This window comes from Ochotona princeps, chromosome 9 (genome assembly GCF_030435755.1).
Source record: "Ochotona princeps isolate mOchPri1 chromosome 9, mOchPri1.hap1, whole genome shotgun sequence".
Taxonomy (NCBI): Eukaryota; Metazoa; Chordata; class Mammalia; order Lagomorpha; family Ochotonidae; genus Ochotona; species Ochotona princeps.
The window spans coordinates 68,967,620-68,987,376 of NC_080840.1; the positions used below are offsets into that span (position 1 = coordinate 68,967,620).

General features: G+C 40.9%; 1 protein-coding gene across 2 annotated transcripts in view; it reads left to right on the top strand.

The window, feature by feature from the left end:
- Positions 1-17,105, top strand: part of CPNE3 (copine 3) — a 68,142-nt gene extending 51,037 nt beyond the window's left edge. For both annotated transcript variants that reach the window (XM_058668775.1, XM_058668774.1), the window contains exons 9-16: positions 2,972-3,058; positions 4,241-4,300; positions 4,749-4,882; positions 9,838-9,892; positions 9,970-10,021; positions 12,804-12,937; positions 14,651-14,887; positions 16,286-17,105. In XM_058668775.1, coding sequence (XP_058524758.1) covers positions 2,972-3,058; positions 4,241-4,300; positions 4,749-4,882; positions 9,838-9,892; positions 9,970-10,021; positions 12,804-12,937; positions 14,651-14,887; positions 16,286-16,396 — 870 coding nt within the window. In that variant the 3' untranslated portion in view covers positions 16,397-17,105. The remainder of the gene's footprint in view (positions 1-2,971; positions 3,059-4,240; positions 4,301-4,748; positions 4,883-9,837; positions 9,893-9,969; positions 10,022-12,803; positions 12,938-14,650; positions 14,888-16,285) is intronic.
- The last annotated feature ends 2,652 nt before the right edge of the window (positions 17,106-19,757 follow it).

Genomic DNA, 19,757 nt, shown 5'->3' on the forward strand with positions numbered 1-19,757 from the left:
AAAGCTTCTGTGCAGCAAAGCAGACAACCAACAAAGTGAAGAAGCAACCAACAGAACGGGAGAAAATCTTTGCATACTGCACAACCGATAGGGAACTAATATCCAGGATGTATAGAGAGCTTCAGAAACTCGATGGCAGCAAAATAAACACCCCTGTTTGATGAAGGAAATGAACAGACATTTTTCAAAAGAACAAACTAAAATCGCCAATAGACATAAGAAAAAATGCTCAGGCTCCCTAGCTGTCAGGCAGATACAAACAGAATTTGAGGTTCCAGCTAACTCCAGTGAGACTGGCCTACATTCAGAACTCTACTAAAAATGCCTCTCTCTCTTTTTAAAGTTATTGGCTTTTTAAGAGAAAGAAAATCTTTAAATATAATATTTGCAGTTGAATTGTCCTGTTTTAATACAAAAAAAAGGGTTAACATAAGGCAAGGCAATTCACTAGATGTTAAACGTCCTTTCCCCTTCAAAGGAATACTTCGGTATGGGATATTCCTATTACTTAGGATTTGTGACCAAAGAGTCACTGCAGGGACACCTCACTCATGTCCAGCCCAGATCTCTGCCCCCCATTCCAACTCTCGCACCCACTAGTGGGAACCACAACCCTTCAACTTCCTAACCAGGGCTGTTCCCAGCCACAATTTTTTTTAAAGACTTATCTATTTTTTATTGGAAAGTCAGATTTACAGAGAGGAGAGAGAGAGAGAAAGATGTTCTGTCTGCTTCTTCATTCCCTAAGTGGCCACAACAGCCAGAGCTGAGCTTATCTGAAGCCAGGAGCCAGAAGCTTCTTCTAAATCTCCCACATGGGTGCAGGGTCCCAAGGCTTTGGGCCATCTTCGACTGCTTTCCTAGGCCACAAGCAGAGAGCTGGAAAGGAAGTGGAGTAGCCATGATATGAAACAGCTCTCATATGGGATCCTGGAGCATGCAAGGCGAGGACTTTAGCCACTTAGCTACTGTGCTGGGCCCCCAACCACAGATCTTGCACATGCTAGTGGTTACTCTGACCCAACTTGGCATAGCACATCCCTTGTCTTGGCCTTTGCCTTTGGATGCTGCAGTCTGACCTGTCCCAGCCTGCCCCCAGTCCTAACTCTCGCTGGCAGTTCCTGTAGCCTAGCCCTGTCCAGTCTGCTCCCATTTCTGGCTCAAGCAAAGTGGTAAATGTAATAGCCTAGCCTGGCATGATCCGCACTCGAGCTTGCTCCTGCACATGCTGGTGAGCTAAGGTTGGCCTGGTCCAACACAGTCTTCCCCCCTCCAGAACCAACCCTCACACTGGCCAGTGGGTGGAGCAGCCCTGCCTGGCCTGACCGACACTTAGTCCTGAATCACAAGCTCATCATTGGGAACTAAGGCCCACCTAAGGGGGTTTCCCAAGATCCCCCACCAGGCCTGTTCTCACTTGATCTTAGCCAGAAGGCCGAGAAGCGATCAGGCCTATTCTCAAACCCAGATATCAATATGGCTGTGGCTGTGGGTGCTAGAACATTATAGTCTGCCCCTGTCCAGGCCTTTGTATAAGCTGCTGGATGTTGTGGCCTGACCTGCCTCCACACCCTGATTTTGGGTGTGCCCTCAGGGTCTGTGGCATGGATCTGCCCGGCCTGCTCCAAACCCCAGTACCCATGAGTGTTGGAGAGTACCATGGTCGTGCTAGCTCAGTCTATCACCACCATCCCCCAATTCCAGCTCTTGAGCACTCCAGCAGAAATTGCAGTTCCACACGGGTGGGCCCACATACCCTCCACAGAACCTGCTTTTCCTGACCTGGTTCTTTGGTGTGCTGGTTAGTGTCAATGGCCAAGCCTAATGTGAACTGTTCCCTGTTCTGATGCTCATTGGCGGGTACTATGATCTAGTACTGCCAGGTAGGCCCCCAGCCCTAGCTTTTGTGTGCACTCAGCGTGAGTCTGTGGTCAGCGTGGTTGATGCTAACTAGCCCAAATCCATTCTCTCACTTGGGCAGGTGCATCAGTGTGACCATGAAAGGTCCTCTGGCTTCCCCCCTCCAAACCACTCATGTCAGCTGCCTCGTTTACCTGCAAGTACAGTGGCATTGCTGGTGGAGGTCCTCCAGATGTCATTCCTCACCTGCAGCATACTCCCTCCTCCCTCACATCCCCATACCCCCTTCCCTGAGCAATCCAAAGTATCTGTTACTGGGAGCATGTGAGTTCCCCAGGCCAGTTTTTCCAAGCCCAGTCTGCTGGTGAGGTGGGTGGAATGCTGGTGTGGAGCTCACCAGAGACCCAAGATCGTAGATGGGTTCCCAGACCTGCTCCTGTGGCATACGTACAGGTCTGGGACGTTACCTCTCCACTCATCTGGGGCACAAGTGCATAAGAGAGATTCCAGGCATGTCCAGTGGGCACATCACACTAGTATGGGGCCTTTCCCTCCCACCTCCCAGGACCGAAACATGTGCGTGATGTTAGACCCACTTCCACAACCCGCAATGTGAGTTCCAAACTCTAGAGCTCATGAAAGAGAGAAGCTGACAGTGCCTCTGGCTCCACAATTTTGATGTCTTTCTAATATGTCTTCCCTATGGATTCATAGGTTTTGGCATCATGTATTTCCACACTGTCACATTGAGTATTCTCCATCTTTTCCAAGTAGCATATTTTTGCTTTGGTAAATAGCTGAAAGCAATGTTTTATCTCCTTTATTATAAATAGGAAAGATTGTTACTGAGAACATATACAAGGAAATTACCTATAGAGGCAACATTTGTACTTAGAAACCATTGTAGGAGGAGTGCCATTTTTAGAGTATCTTAATGGATGGAAATTTAGCTGATAAATATTGAACATAATGCTATATTGTACAGTTGTTTTGGAGTTGCCTTTTGTAATAGAATTTTATCAGTAGTGTTCTGGTACAATGTCATTTAAACTGACATCAGCATTTCTAATATTATTAGTGAAAATTAACATTTTCTGTTCTCTTCCTACAGATTGAATTTGAATGCATAAATGAAAAAAAGAGGCAAAAGAAAAAAAGCTACAAGAATTCAGGTGTTATCAGTGTGAAACAGTGTGAGGTCAGTTAGCCTTGGATGCTTATCGTGATGAAATAACATTTTGAGTTCTTCTATTAATATGGATTATAGTCAACAAATATAGGAATTTTAGGCAGTTGAAAAATCATATGAACATCTGGTCATCTATATGGAAAAGAGAATAGCAAGCAATAAAGAAATCTTTCAAGTAACTTTGCTTCCACGGCTTGAAAAATTTTAAGTTGCATGTATAATTTTGAATAGTGTTGAAAGTATTTGAAAGAGTGGCTGGAAAGAGAGAAAGAGAATGAACTTCTAATCACAGTTTTATTCCTCAAATGCTCACAACAGCTAGGCCCTGGGCTAGGCCAAGCCAGGAGCCTGGAACCCCGTCCAGGTCTCCCATGAGGGTGGCAGGGACTTGAACCCTCGAGCTGCGACGTGTTAGTGGGAAATAGTGTGGGTAGCAGAGTAGCCGGGACTTGAACCAGGGACTCCAATTTGGATGTGAGCATTTCAAGTGGCAGCTTAAAACTGCTATGCCACATGCCCGACCCAGCTTGAAAGCTTTGTAACAAAGGAATATCTGTAAGAAATATTACTGTTTTTATTAACTGAGGCGCTATGGGACATCATGGTGTTTTTCCGGCTTATTTATATAAATGGCGTGACTTGGCACACTTTTTCTGTCATAACTCTGAGACAGGATGTCACAAGGGTAGGGAACAACTGGAATTTTATTTTGACATTTTGATTATTATGGTTGTTAAATATGAATTAGTAATCTCTTAAAATGTGTAAGTGACTGTATGTCCTCTTTGGCCATTAATATTCTAATCTTAAAATTTCCATAATTCTTTTTGAAGATTTATTTGATTTGGGTTTACTTGAAAAAAGTTGTAGACAGAGGGGGAGAGATTGGGAGCTGGATAGGAAGTGGAGCAGCCTGGACTTGAACCAGCACCCATTTGAGATGCTGGCCTGGCAGGCAGCAGCCTTACACATAGTGGTGACCCTCTAATTTTCTTGACGTCAAATATTACTGATTCATGCCAGGTAGACGGTGTAGGAGCACCTGCAACTCAAAGTCAGTAGTGATTTCCACCTGTTTTTAACATGTGCTGTTCAACTCACAACTCTTAAAAATCATACCTAGAAAAAGAGCTTGTTGTTGGTTGTCTACAAAGAGAGCTAAGGTTTTAATGGCTTGATATTTGTTTTTAGATTACAGTAGAGTGCACATTCCTTGACTATATAATGGGAGGATGTCAGCTGAATTTTACTGTAAGTAAAAATATCTTCCATGTTACAGTATTCTTTCTTTTACTGCTAAGCTGACTTTGTGATAAAATTTGTAGTCTGTTGAATATGGGCTCCTCAGAGACTTTGGATGAGTTGTTGAGGTTCATCATGAAGTTTTGGCTTTATTCATGTAATCTTGTTCTTCTAAAGAAAAGCTGATACTTATAGACTGTGGTTATCCTACGGTGATTTAAGGGATAAAAAGCGATAGTTAAATAAATTTGCAAGAGGTTATGTTGCAGTCATGACTAAAGAAAGCTATAATAATAGGGACAAGAGGTTGTTTTATGCTGAAACTGTGCTTGTTTAATTGTTGGTGGAAATACTGGTAGATAACATGTTAAGAAATGGCAGTAGCAGGCTCGAGGATGAATGCATCTCACCTGCTGTAGTTTTCTTGGGTATCAGGGCTCTCATTGTTATTTGGCAGGTGGGAGTGGACTTCACCGGCTCCAATGGTGACCCAAGGTCTCCAGACTCCCTGCATTTTATCAGCCCCAATGGTGTTAATGAATATTTGACTGCTATCTGGTCTGTTGGACTGGTCGTTCAGGATTATGATGCGTGAGTATGACTTAGGGAAAACTAAAATGCTCCTTTTCCTCAGTGTCCAGAAAAGCCCTTTTTTGTTCTGTGCTAGCACTGTGCTGTAGGTGGTGGGATGAGAGTGTTTTAGTTAATTAGTTATTTCTTTATAAGAGAAGCCTTTACGTTCTGATAGATTTTCATTCACTTGTCATAGCATCTAAGCACAGTTTTCAGGCAAATGCAAAAAAAGCTGAAGCAATGGGGTCCTTTGTAATAGCAGGCAATAATTACTAAATATATTGAAAAGTTACTGTGTAGAATATTTTGTTACATAATTCAGAATTATTTTAATACTCCATAATTTTAGAGATTCAAATCATTTTAAATAAAAATAACTAAGTGTAATAAACATTTCAAAGTATAACAATAATGGGTTTCCTTTATAAAAATACTATTTGCACAATTACTGTCCCGGACTGCCAGTTACAGTTAATAACAAAGGAATAATGAAAGAAAATTAATGGAGCCAGCATGGTGGTTTACAGATTAAACTTTCGCTTGAGGCTCTGACATCCAATATGTACACCACTTGAATCCCAGCTGCTCAATTTCCCATTTATTTTCTTATTGGAGGATGACCCAAATGGTTGGGCTTCTGTGCCCATGTAGGAGATATCAAAGAACCTCCTGTTTCTGGCTTCAGACCAGCCCAGCTCTGGCCATTGCAGCCATTTGTGTAGTGAACCAGAGAATTGAAGATTTTTTTCTCTTGTTCTCTGTCTCTCTGTCTCTTTCTCTCTAAGATTTATTTATTTTTATTGCAAAGTCAGATATACAGAGAGGAGGAGAGACAGAGAGAAAGATCTTCCATCTGCTGGTTCACTCCCTAAGTGACAGCAACGGCTGGAGCTGAGTCAATCTGAAGCCGGGAGTCTGGAGCCTCTTCTGGGCTGCCCATGTGGGTGCAGAATCCCAAGGCTTTGGACAATCCTTGACTGCTTTCCCAGGCTGCAAGCAGGGAGCTGGATGGGAAGTGGGGCAGCTGGGATTTGAACCAGCGCCCATATGGGATCCTGGTGCATGCAAGGTGAGGACTTTAGCCTCTAGACTACTGTGCTGGGACCTCTCTTTTAATTTCTCTCTTTCCATGTCTCCCTCTTCTCTGGAATTCTACCTTTCAAATGGAAATAAATAAATCTTAAAAAAAAAAAATGGAAAAGAAGAAAGTTAACTGTATGGAAGTCAAAACACTCCTAAGTATCCCTTAGATCTAAAAAGAAATTATACTTCAATAATGGACCATCTATAAATAAAGGACAAAGAGAAGACTGTATGTGGTTCTGGCAGCTTAGCTGCCAAATTAACCCAAGAAATGTTTCTTTGCTAGTTCAATAAAACTTAGACAAGCTTTTGTCCACACTGGCCTCTGTGGAAAGGGAAAAAACATACACAGAGTTCTAGTTATGAGAGAGCGACTATAAGCACAGATTCAGGGATAATTACAAAAATCATGTTACTACTTTGTAAAATTTTATACTTTTATATTTGGAAAATACAGATGAAAGGATTATATTTTAGGAAGCAGTAAATCACAAAGCTAACTCAAGGGCAAAAGACCAGAATAGAACAGGAACACAGAAGGAATAGAGCAGGAACTCAAATGGCCATTCTTCGCTAAGCCGCCAGGCTGGAACAGTTTCAAACAGAAGTTTTAATAAGCCTAAAAGGAGTGGGTTGAAATCTGAGTGTATCCATGGGAAAAAAATCAGAAAGTTGTGAAAGTTTAGAAAGGTGGAGAGAAAATAAGAAAATACAAAATAAGAAAGTCAGCTTCCCACTAACCAAAAAAGCTGGTATTCAGAAAAATTATAGTGAAAAGAAATCAAAATTAGAAATGGGATAAAATGAAAATGAATTTAGTAAAAAAATCTAGGATCTTTTGTGAGTAAAACTTCAAAACTGTATGGAAAGACAAGGAAGAAATCCTGTTTAAATGGAGAGGTACGACACAATTTCCAGACTGGTAGATGTCGTGATAATGATGTAAAATGTAAGAAGTTTTCCTGGACACAATAGCCTAGTAGCTCAAGTTCTCGGCTTATATGCACTGGGATCCCATGTAAGAGCTAGTTTGGATCCTGGTGTCCCCACTTCCTTTCCAGCTCCCTGCTTGTGGCCTGGGAAAGCAGTTGAGAACAGTCCAAAGCTTTGGGACCCTGCCCCCATGTGGGAGACCTGGAGGAGGCTCCTGGCTCCTGACTTCGGATCAGCTCAGCTCTGGCCATGCGGCCAGTTGGGGAGTGAACGAGCAGATGGAAGATCTTCCCTCTGTTTCTCCTCCTCTCTGTATATCTGAATTTCCAATAAAAATAAAATAAAGCTTTAAAAAATAATGATTGGAATTAAAATTGCTATACTACAAGATGATCTAAAAATTGTCTAGAATGAACAATGAATGAGCCTAGTTTAAAAATTTTTAAGAAAAAAAAAAGGGTCTGCATTGTGGCATAGTGGATTATGCTGCTGCCTGTGACACCAGCATCCCATCCATACACTGATTCAAGAGCTGGGTTCTTCATGTTCAGTCCAGCTCCCAACAAATGTGCCAGGGAAAGTTGCAGAGTAGGGCCCAAGTGCTTGGGTCTCTGCACCCTCAGGTGATCCAAAAAATCTGTTTTCTGGTTTCTGCCTGGCACAGTCTTGCCATTCTAGCCATGTGGGGAGTGGGCCAGTGGATAGAAGATTCTCCCCTTTTCTCTCTCTCTCTCTCTCTCTCTCTGTCTCTCTCCCTTTCTCTCCTCTAATACTGCCTTTCAGATAAATAAAAACTTTTTTTTTGAAAAAAAAAAAGGAAGGGAAATTGTTCTAGCAAATATTCACACAAACTTATTTAAAGCTAGAGTATGGGGCTAGTCCATGTCTGAGGAAATCAATCAAGTTGTCTTTTTTTTTAAATCAAGTTGTTCTGAAGTAGGTAAACATGGGGTGGTGCAGTGGCATGGCAAGCTAATTCTGTGCCTGTGATGCCAGCATCCCATTACAGGCAGTGATTCAAGTCCTATTTTGCTTTACTTCCAGCCTAACTCCCTGCTTGTGCCTGGAAAGCAGTGGAGGATGGCTCAGGCCCTGGGCCCCTGGACCCACGTGGGAGACCTGCAGGAAGCTCCTGACTCCAGCTATGTACCAACCTAGCTCTGTCCATTGCAGCCATTTGGGGAGTGAACCACCAGATAGAAGATTTCCCTTTGTCTCTCCCTTTCTGTAACTCTTTCAAGTAAAATAAATGAATCTTTAAAAAGAAGGAAAGAAATAGACAAATGAGAGAGAGAGAGAGAGAGCAAGAGAGAGAAGTCTTGCATTTGCTAGTTCACTCTCCAAATGCTTACAGTGGCCTGAGTTGCGTTCATTGAAGCCAGGAGCCTGAAACTGAATTCAAGTTTCCTAAGTAGAAGCAAGGGACTCAAGTAATTCAGTCATCAACCTCTGCCTTCCTGGAGACATTGTAGCAAATCCTGAATCTGAAGCAGAGCAGGAAGTTGCATCGACACTCTGATATGGAGTTTAGGCTTTCCAAGTGGTTTCCTAGGTAGTGCGCTAACATACTGTCCCCAAGATAGAATTTTTGGCAGTGGAAAGGTTATCATAAGTGTATGTAAGAATTCAATTTGGAGTTCTGACTTTTAACCTGTGTAAGTTAGGGTACTACTCTGTGTTAATTACAGACCAAAATGCGAAAATATACATTAGTATAAAGTGGCCTTAAAAGACTAGAGATTTACTTTCCCTTGTGTATTGCACATTTAGAGGTTCAGGACTGATAGGGCCGTTTTGCTGTTTCCAAGTCCCAGTCCCCCCCCAGGTTCGTGGCAGCTGCCCTGCTTCTCTAGCCACCGGGAAGAGAAGGTTCTGGGACTACGTGTGGATTACCTATTAGGAATGATTCAGAAGAGGCTTATGAATCACGTCTACTCCCATCTCCTTGGCTAGAACCTGCCTGATCATATCCAGGCCAAAGGAACTCATAAGGGTGGTCTCCAGGTCAAGTGTTATTACAGTGCCGCAGAAGGAAAGGATGGATGCTGGCAGAGAGCAGCAGTTTCTGCCTCGCTCATTAGTCCAAAGCATTATCCAGATGAATTTACAGTCATTAATGCTGAAAACAATGGAAGAAGAGATATTGTAAAGACAGACTACACATAGCAAAAAGTATTTCTGACATGAAGTCAGGTTTGGCTTCAGTAAGATTTAATATGCAGGAGCAGGGATTTGGCCTGGTGGTTAAGATGCCTACGTCACGTTTTGGTGTGCTTAGGTTTGGGTCCCAGCTGTGCTGTTGATCTAACTTCTTGCTAATGCATGTCCTGGGAGATAGTAGGTGATGGCTTAGAAAGTTTGGTCCCGGCTTCTGTCCCATCCTGGGCTGTCTGCCTTTCAAATAATAATAATAATAATAATAATAATAATAGACTCAAAAAGATTTAACAAAGAATATCCCTAGTAGAGAAATTAGTATGTTCTCCACTAGTATTGGTGTGTCATAATAATGGAGCGTTGGGGGAGAAAATACCTATAGGTAATACTTAGCAACCATTCCTAGGATGTCACACTGCTTATTTGGGTCCATAGTCCTTATCCTTAGACCCTTAGATCAAATATTCATGTTTTGCTACACAGTTACACAGTTGTCCAATCAGATGATATGCATCATTTAAAAAATGTAAGATAGGAAAACATGAATATAAATTCTGTTTTTATAAAAATGCATCTGGAGAGGGACATTTTTCTCAGTGCAGAGAAAAGTGATTAGAATGAGTATTGTCGACTATTAAGATTGGGTCTCTGGCAGTTACCATGGGTAATCTTTTTTTCTCTTAATACCCTTCTAGAATTTGAGACTTGGACATAAAGGAATTCACAGTGATTTATTATGAGTGAAGATAAAGCTCTTTTCTATTTAAACAAAAAATAACATTTTCCCATTTTCCTTTCAGTGATAAGATGTTTCCGGCTTTTGGATTTGGAGCTCAGGTGCCCCCGCAGTGGCAGGTAGGAGACAAGCTCATTGGAAAGCTCGGCTTCCTGGAAGAGCACAACAGGCCTCACATGTGCTTGTTTTGTGACAGGTATCGCATGAGTTTCCAATGAACTTCAATCCAGCCAATCCTTATTGTAATGGTAAGTAATAAGCATGAGGGGTTTAAACTGAAAGCCTCGCTGGTCATGGTTATTATTTATTTATTTCTGTGATTTGAAATCATTCAAATGCAAGCTTCCTTTTGTGAAGTATTTAACTTTCTGTCATATAAGGAAAAAAGAAGTTGTATGAAGTTGGTGCTTAGGGTGACAACGACAGTTGATTGTGGCAGAATCCAGTGCCGAAATATTGAAGGTTAGAGGCCAGGTTCTTTAGCTCCAGAAGTTTAATAGAAAAACAGTTCTGTTTGGGAGCATATCAGTAAAAATATTCATATATTGGAAGTGTTTTCAGGTATAAGTAGATTTAAAAATAAACCTTCACTAAAATGAGTAATTCAATACACAGATCTTTTAGAAGTTTTGTTAGATGCTCACTCTGCAAAGGAAAAGTGTGTAGCGTTTAATTACTTGTTGCTCATTCAGTGTTCTGTAAATGGTGTGAGCAGCTTTCCTCTGTGTGGAGGGGATTTGTATGCCTTTTACTTTTCTTCTTTAACCTCAAATACCCAATTGCTCCCCCCTCTTTACCATGTTGAACAATCAACCTGACATGCCACGTCTCCCACCATAGCATGTAAGCCTGAACGGGCTGGAGGAGGAAGGGTAAGTGTGGAGACAGAGGTAGTTTAAGATTCCAGACAGTAAGCGCGTTGTCTGTGAAGGGCCCTTTTGAGGTTTACACAATGTATAGTTTGCTATCAGAAGGCGCTCTTTTCTCCGGTTCCTACACAGTATGCGGTCAGCAGCAGAGCCCGGGGCAGTGTGCGCTGGCCTCCTCTCCCCGAGGCCCCGCACTTTGTGTACACGCTGCAGCGCTCTCCTGAGACACTTCCAGTGCTGGTACCAGCTCCTTTTCCTGGCCCTTGGACCCTGAGCATATTATTCATTTCAGAGAAAGGTGCTTTGTGCTTTTGGTGAACTTGGAATAACTTTTGGGATGTAGTTTGATTAGGTTTTGTTTATGTAAGATAGATGGCATAGTTTATGTGATAATTCATCTCAGAGGGTCAGTTACCCTCCGAGTAATATATACACGATTTTGGGCTGCTCATTAAGAGTGATTTTTAACTTTTGATTTATAGTCTTGGGCTGCTCATTAAGTGTGGTTTTTAACTTTTGATTTAGAGTCTAAAAAAGATCCACTTTAGATGTAAAAAATGAAGAGAGACTACAGAAAAATGTTACAGCTTTATTTTAAAGCAGGGAATTTTGATCCCCATTTCTTAATTATTTATTGAAATTAGTTACCTAGAGTTAATAATTCTCACATGCTCATAATTCTAAGGGAAGATTTCAGCATAATGCAGTCTTAATTGAGGAATTGAAGGCTATTTCTATTTGTGAAGAAATCTATTTGAACTTTCAGATTAAAAAATAAGTTAACATGAATAAAAAAGTAAGTTAACATGATAGAAAGGAAGAAAGTATTGCTGTGAGTTTGGGCTTCACTTAGGACACATTTCACTGTTGGCCAGTGCTGTTGTTGCTAGATGTGACGCTGTTGGACCCACTGCTGGTTCAGCGTCACCTGCTGAGCAGCACAGCACCTGTACATGCGTTAGGCATGTTCTCCAAGGTTTTTCATTTAACTACATGTTCCTAAGTCTTAAGTGACTAATGGGAGTTGATTGGAACTTAAGAGAATTGGTCTTGTGAAGCTCGAATACCAAATATGTGCTGTTGTTTCTTGTTCTGTGTTTTCTATTGGGTGTTTTTGGTACTATTGATCTATTCTGATTTATGCTGAATTGGTGTGTGTGTGTGTCTGGGGTAGACATCTCTGCTGATCTCGCACAGTGTCATGAGGAACCCATCTTCTTCCTAAACATGTGTTGTTAAGGCTGCGCTTCAGTGAGCTTGTATAGGGACGTGCATTTCATCAGCAGCGCTTACCCGCAATGATCATCAGCTTTCACTAGGTTGTGCTGTTGTAATAAACAATGTCTTGTTCTCAGTGGTTGATCATGAAAACAGTTACTTCTTGCCCACTTTACATGGAACGCTTGCCCTCTCTTATGTAGAACAAACGTGGAATGTTCTGCTTCCATGGTAGAGGGAAGGAACAAGAGAGTTGGAGAAATAGGCTCTTTTAGTATCTGCTTCCACATGGCTGACATATCCATTGTCATGCCTTGGTTACAGTTGGTCAAATGGCCCTATCTTTGTCAGGTGGCACTTCAGCTGACCCAGGGGCAGCACCCCATGAACAAACACATTAGCGATTCTGTAGCAAAATGCAGTACCTGGGAGTGAATATTTGAAACTAATACAGCTTACCAGTTGAATATGACACAGCTCATGTCAGGCTTAACTTTTCTGTTATTGAATTCACATTTGGATCAATTAATTAGAATTCAGATTAGGTTTATAGCCAAGCAGTTTTTATAGACATTCTGGATTTATACACAAATACTGTGTTATTTTATCAGCAACTTTTTCATTCACTGTATCATTGATTCTATAATGCAGTACTTTTTTCATGGTTCTTTTTCCATTCATATCACATTCAGAGTCACATCAGAATTAAGCAGAAATCTTAACAACCGTGCTGTGACAAGGTAATCACTTGATTGAGAAGAAATGCCTTCTCCTGCAAGAGGGCAGAGTTTATACGTTTCTGCAATGAAGCATAGTAATGGAATTTTTTAGTATAAAGCTTAGAAGAACTCCTACAATGGGTTGTTCGATTACTTAAAGCACTAGATATTGCTATGGGGTATTTAATTAGCCAATATTTTTAACACTACCTTTTCTGATTTAGGAATTCAAGGCATTATAGAGGCATATCGGGCATGTCTTCCCCAGATCAAACTCTATGGACCAACTAATTTTTCTCCAATCATCAATCACGTGGCCAGGTTTGCTGCTGCAGCCACCCAACAACAGACGGCTTCTGTAAGTGCTCCATGGCCAGGGGATGGGAAGAACAGGGATTGGTGATTGCTCCTGGGACCATTTTCTTTGTTAGTTGGTCTGTTGGAATATCACAGGAGAAAAAATCATTCTTGGTTTGAGCATTAGAAATAAGACATAAAAACAGTGCTTGTATTCATAAGTCTTTCTGTCTTTAATAAATTTTTTAGGGAAGTTCTACCAAAAATGAAAATCATGTATCTTCTTTTGAAAGCAAACTTAAAAAATGAAGGTTTGATAAGATGTGTACTGATTGTTGTTGCAAGATAACTTACCATGCTGAAGAGTCTTGAATTAGCTGTCCATTGCCTAATAGACCTACGATATCAACTCTCCTTTAACTTCTGTGCACTCAGAAGTAGTAAGGAATAAACGACCTCACACAGTGAAGTTCAGTAAGGTGATTCATGTAAAGTATACAATGCCTGTGTCAGACTTAACACTCAACATACAAAAAATCACACAATTGATTTCTGATCTAGGCTTAAATGGCCCGGTAGATGGTGTCACAACCTTATGGAATATTTTTCTATTTTCTAAAACATTTTATCAGAGATGACAGAATTTACAGGAAGATTTCCCTCTTTAAACCTTGTCCATTTTAAAAAGAGTTTATTTTACTTCTGCGTTTTTAAAAATATTTATTTATTTATTTTTATTGGAAAGGCAGATATACAGAGAGGAGGAGAGACACAGAAAGATCTTCAGTCTGCTGGTTCACTCCCTAAGAGGCCACAATGGTTGGAGCTGTGCCAATCCAAAGCCAGGAGCCCAGAGCCTTTTCTGGGTCTCCCATGCAGGTGCAGAGTCCCAAGGCCTTGGGTCATCCTACACTGCTTTCAGAGGGAACAAGCAGTGAGCTGGATGGGAAGCAGAGCTGCCGGGATACTAACTGGCGCCCATATGGGATCCTGGCGTGTTCAAGGCAAGGACTTTAGCTGCTAGGCTATCCTGCCAGGCCCACTTCCATATTTATTTGATCATTTGTGTGGATTAATTGATTGATTGCTTAATTAGTGATTTAACGGGACTAGAGAAAGAGACCTCTCTTGTTGCTTTACTCCCTCAATGCCTGTGATGGGATTTGGACAGTGTCACAGCCGGGAGTGGGACTGAATGTAGGTCTCCCACGTGGGTGACGGGGACCCAATCAGTTCATGCCATCATTATTGCTCACAGGTTCTTCATTAGCAGAGAGCTCGAGTTAGAGCTAGAGCCAGGTATCAATCCCAGGTACTCCAATAAAGGAGAAGATGCCTTAATTGACTTCTTAATTACTAGGCCAAGTACACACCTTGCCTGATCTTTTGAGAGTGGAGTTTTCACTCACTGCCTTGATCTGTGCTTTGTCATACTTACTGTTTCAACTAATTAAAGTGCTCATTCCTTCGTGTAGTAAAAGATAAATTTTCTTTAGGCATTTAGATGCCTTGTTTCCAAGTTATTTTGCCAACCCTATTCTGTGGTGTCTGCACTTTTAATGAACCTTCAATTTTTCAAAGAGCCAATTTCCTCGGCAACAGACAGCCTTAGCATCATTTATGCAGATGGTATCCCGGGTGAAGACTGGCAAGAAAATGAGCCAGAAAGATGCTGAACGACTCATCAAGCTGGAGATGTCATTAATCATATCTTATTGTTTGCAAAGTTTGACCTGCTTAGTGGACATATCTTTTTTTTTGCTTGTTTTGGCAGCAATATTTCGTGCTCTTGATCATCACTGATGGTGTCATCACAGACCTTGATGAGACCAGACAAGCCATAGTTAACGCTGCCAAACTGCCCATGTCCATCATCATTGTGGGAGTGGGAGGAGCTGACTTCAGTGCTATGGAGTTTCTGGACGGTGATGGTGGAAGTCTCCGCTCCCCATCGGGAGAGGTAGCCATCAGAGATATCGTCCAGTTTGTGCCTTTCAGACAGTTCCAGAACGTGAGTACTACTCCTCATGTGTCTTTTGCAAGCAAGAGCTCTGATTGGGTTTGGCACTGGTGTGTCAGCATGTGTGCCTGTGTGCTTTCTACAGTCTACGTGATGAGTTGTTAATTTGATATTGGTGTACTTACGTAAAGGTGTATTTATTGGTACCTTAATGATAACAGGAAAAAAAAGCTCAATGCAAGATATGTTGAACTTCACAAGCTGCACACTGGTTTGATGAAGTTCTCTCTGAGGACTTTTCTAAACTAGTTTCCTCCAGTGGTAACATCCTGTAAAAACTATAGTGCAAAATCACCACCAGGGTATTTACATGGATGTGCTCAAGGTACAAGACAACAGCAGTACCTCAAGCTACCCTTCTGTAGCCACACTCACCTTCCTTCTACCTGTATCCTTCCTTTAATGCCTGAGGACCACTAATCTCTTCACTTCTATGCTTTTCTGATTTCAAGAATGTTCTAGAAGTGGAATAATAATATGTAACTTTGGGAGTCTGGCCTTTTTTTTCACTTGGCATAATTCTGAGTCACCCAAGTCTTTGCAGGCATTCCAAGGTTTGGATGTATCACAGCTCAATCAACTCCGCCACTGAAGGGGAGCTAGGCTGTTCCCAATTTTTGTCCATGACACATGATAATGCTATAAGCCTTAAAGTGGGAGTTTTTGTGTGAACATGTATTTTTATTCCTGTGGGATAAGCACCGGGCAATTGTTAGATCATATGCAATTGCATATTTAACTGTTAAAGTAACTGTTAAACTTTGCCAGCGTGGTTATACCATTTTATAGTCCCATCTTCACTGACAGGGAGGGAGAGTGTGTGTCTTCGCAGTGATGTAATAGTTGTGTATCTTCCTTATTGTGATGGTTACACAGGTGAAGTTGCATAGGCTTGCACAAATGACTGCAGGTGAAATCTGAATAAGATCTGTGAGTGTGTTTCAGTGTCAGTTTTCCGGTTTTGATATTGTCCCATTGATACATAAGATGTTACATTTGGAGGAAGCTGCTGAAGGGTATTTGAGACTTCTCGGTATTATTTTTGTAACTTTCAATTTATAATCCTCTCAAAATCGAATGTTTTTCTTAAAAAAGTTATTAAACAAAAGGAAAGAAAGCTCTGTATTTGAAAGTTAAAGAATAAAGCAAAATCATCAAACACCAAAAAAGGACTTGGTAAGACTTAGCAGGGAAAAATAGAGCGGTCACAAAGAGCATTGGTTGCTTCTCTTCTTCCGTATTTGGTGGACTTTTCTGAAGGAATGATATAAACCTAAAAATAAGGAATTACTGCTTTTTAAATGGCAAGTGGGTTACCCCCCCAGTCTCAGCAAAAAAGCCAGTAGAGATTCAGATGCTAATGTTGATTTTGATTTTGTTTCTCACAAGGCTCCAAAGGAAGCGCTTGCTCAGTGTGTCTTGGCAGAGATTCCCCAGCAGGTGGTGGGCTACTTCAACACATACAAGCTCCTTCCTCCCAAGAAGCAAGCTGCAGCATAAAAGGAGCTGTGCCTACCTCAACAGAATCCTTGCGCCGTGTGGAGCAAGGGCGTCTCTTACCCAACATCATAATCTGCTGTGTTACATGCATATCACATGCCACGCTCTCGGCATTTGCAGTGTAAACCTGGCTCTCTGTATTGTGTCTGTTACGTAAATTTTATGCTTTCTGGGGGGACGGTGCCAAACCCACCTTTGCCAGTGAATTTAATGGTTGCTAATGGTTTATGGTAATTGCAGTGAGACTATTTGAATTAGAAATTAGTGTGGGGAAAGCTGATTTTGTTGCTGTTGACTTTCATAGGATGAAAATGTTGGTTTAAGATGTTTCCTAGTAGAAAGAATGAAATTCCTGGGATGGTGTTGTTTGCCACATTTTATTTGCAGCTAATGTTTAATGTGCTGATGTCCATACCTGATTATGAGAGCTTAACATTGATGCCATTTAACTTGTTCCTTAATGTTGGATCTAGTCCTTTTGTTTTGGGGGCAGAAATTGCTCTTATTTGGTACTTGTTTGGTTGCCACAATTTAACCACTGCACAGTTTATAAAATGATTTGTACTCAGCTGAGATCTCTTGAAAAAGAAAGGCGCAGGCACACTTTAAAACACACAGTGAGCAAGTCAAAAGCACCTCACTTGAGTAAGCCGCTTTCTGTTGCCTTTCTTGATCTTTCATTTTTATTACGATTCATTTCATTGGCTGAGCGCAACTCTTGGTTTTCTGTAGATGTGTGTATCATAAGTTATCATTGATTCCACATTATTAGATTATTTTAATTGGAGTTTGTTAAAGTGGTTCAGACTGCTTTATACAAGAAAGCTGCAAGAAATCATTTCCTTCTAATAATGAAAGATTTACTTATAAAAAAATAGTTTCTACCCATTCTTTGCTAATGTGCCATACAGTGATTTATGCAGATACAAATTTAAATATGTTCTCCTTTATAGAAGAGCAGTTTTTTCCTAATTTTAACCTCATAATACAGTTAATCTAATAAAAGTGATATTTTACATTTTGATAATGTGTTGCTTCCTACATGCAGATGTATTCTAATAAGCATAAAACCTGGTGTAACTACAAATTACAAAAAAAAAAAAAAAAAGCTAACAAAGATCAAGACCAAAAACCTTTTTCCAGCTATTGCGGTAGGATACAGTGGCTTCATTATGCTTTATTTTTTTCCTTCTTATTGTCTAGGACGTATTACTAAGTGAACATTGTAGAGATTTTGTAACATTTTATTGGCCACCTGTGGGGGCCAACCCTGTGCATATCCATAATTTGCTCAATTCTCATTAACAATTTAGCAGGATGATTGAGTGTTTATCATGTTTTCTGGTGTGAATGCACACAAACCTGCATTACCACCCAAGCCTCTTGTTCTCTGCTATGGCCGAAGGGAGTGAGCTGTGATCCTTGAGCAGGTTTCATTCCCCAGAAGCACCTCGTTGCCAAAGCTTGACTCAGGAGGGATCTCCCTGCCATCCTGGCTGCTTGGCCCGGGGTTGCCACTTCCCCAGTGGGCCAGTTAGCCTCTGAAGGTATGCTGTCCGTCTAAAGACACCTAACTAGCAGTCTGCTCCTGCAGGGCGTGGCTTGTTAGTCAGTAGAGGGATAGAACACTGAGTAGTCCTGCCTCTGTTTGGAGCTGATGTGGTGCCCCATTTCATGCCCGGAATGCCTGGAAGCAGCATGAATAGGTTGCTGTGATTTTCCCAATTCTCTTTTTATATACACATAACATTTAAGAAAATGGCTTACGCATGTTCTCAAGGTGTGATGCAGCAGATACACGGAGTTCTTCCTTTGCTGCCGGGGCAGGAGTCGCTTTGCCTGTTCCTGCTCCTCTGTATGCAGCCCCTCCGAAGCACTCCTGACTCCTGCTGCTCAAGAGCTTCTGTTGTTTTCCCTTGGCCCAATATGCACCTTGGTGGATTTGATTTTGCCTTCATAATTGTATGTTCTGATTTTACCCGATTCTTCCTTTCTAAAAAGGTGTTTTGTAAAAAAAAAAAAAAAAAATTATTCATCCTTGATCAGGTTCATAACTAGATGTTATGATTCATAAGAGCAGTGATTCTAGGAAATTAGGATAATTGTTGCCCTTTCCTCAGTTTTGAATGAAAGCATTTATAATTTCTAAATCATCATTTAAAAAAATTCTTAGAATTTCAACACTTGAACTTATCACATCCTGATCTAATATGTCTTTAAATTAAAATAATCACTTTTGTTATTTTGCCACCATTCATTCAACTGCCGTTTATTTTTAAAAATGCACTTAAAGGAAGTTTAACCAAATTGACTTTCACATCTCATGTAATGAGATGTATTACAAATATATATTGGAGTGACTATACCCTGGAGACATGTAATGTTCTCACATAACATGTAGTGAGAAAATGGCATGCCAACTAGTTCAGTTCTCAACTTACGGTCAGATCTGAAATTGTAAGACGATGAAAATGTGAAGTGTGATTGGGGATTGACACCTGTCTTGGCAGTACCTGGGGCAAGGCAGCTTTTTGAGGTGCTTTAGGCCCCACTGCTGCTTATAATATATCCTGACTGCACTTTGCCTCTGAATTTGCAAATTTGCTGGACCGCCATATTCGGTAGGTCTCACCTAGTCTCAGTAAGTGCGTAGTTGACCACTGTGGAAGGGACACACAAGGAAAGCCATAAATTTGATGAAATCACGAAGCTCCTGTGTCTAAATGAATATCATACTTGACAATACATGCACGAGTTACTAATATATGAATTTATATTAGATATATCTCCCATTTGAATTCCCTCTGTATAAAGTGATTTCTCGATATGACACAGTTGTCTCTTGGTTTGTGTTTTCATTCTTTCTCTACATGTTATTGGAAAAATGGAAAAGTTAAAAATAAAGTGTTTTAATTTGTTTTTTGCCTCTGTAACAGGATACCGCACACTGGGTAATTTATAAGCAAGAATTTTGGGTTACAATTTTGGGGACTGAGAAGTACAAGCGCATGGCTCTGGCATCCAATGAGGGCCTCTGTGCTATGTTACAGCATTGTGAAACATCAACTGAGCATGATTAAGATAGAGGAAATTGGGCTGAACTTGACTTCTTTTTAAATCAGGAACCTGGTCCCCCAATAACTAACCCTTTCTCATGATGGAGTATTAATCCATTCCAAAGGCTTCTGCCTAATTACCTCTTAAAGATCCCAGTTCTTAAAATTGTTACACAGTGGTTATGTTTTAGTGGGAGTTTTGGAGAGGATAGTCAAACCATGGTGTAAAGTACATATGGTATTTTAGGAGGTCCACATTCCATATTTTGCTAAGTTAATTCATTTAGGTGGTATTATTTTGGGGT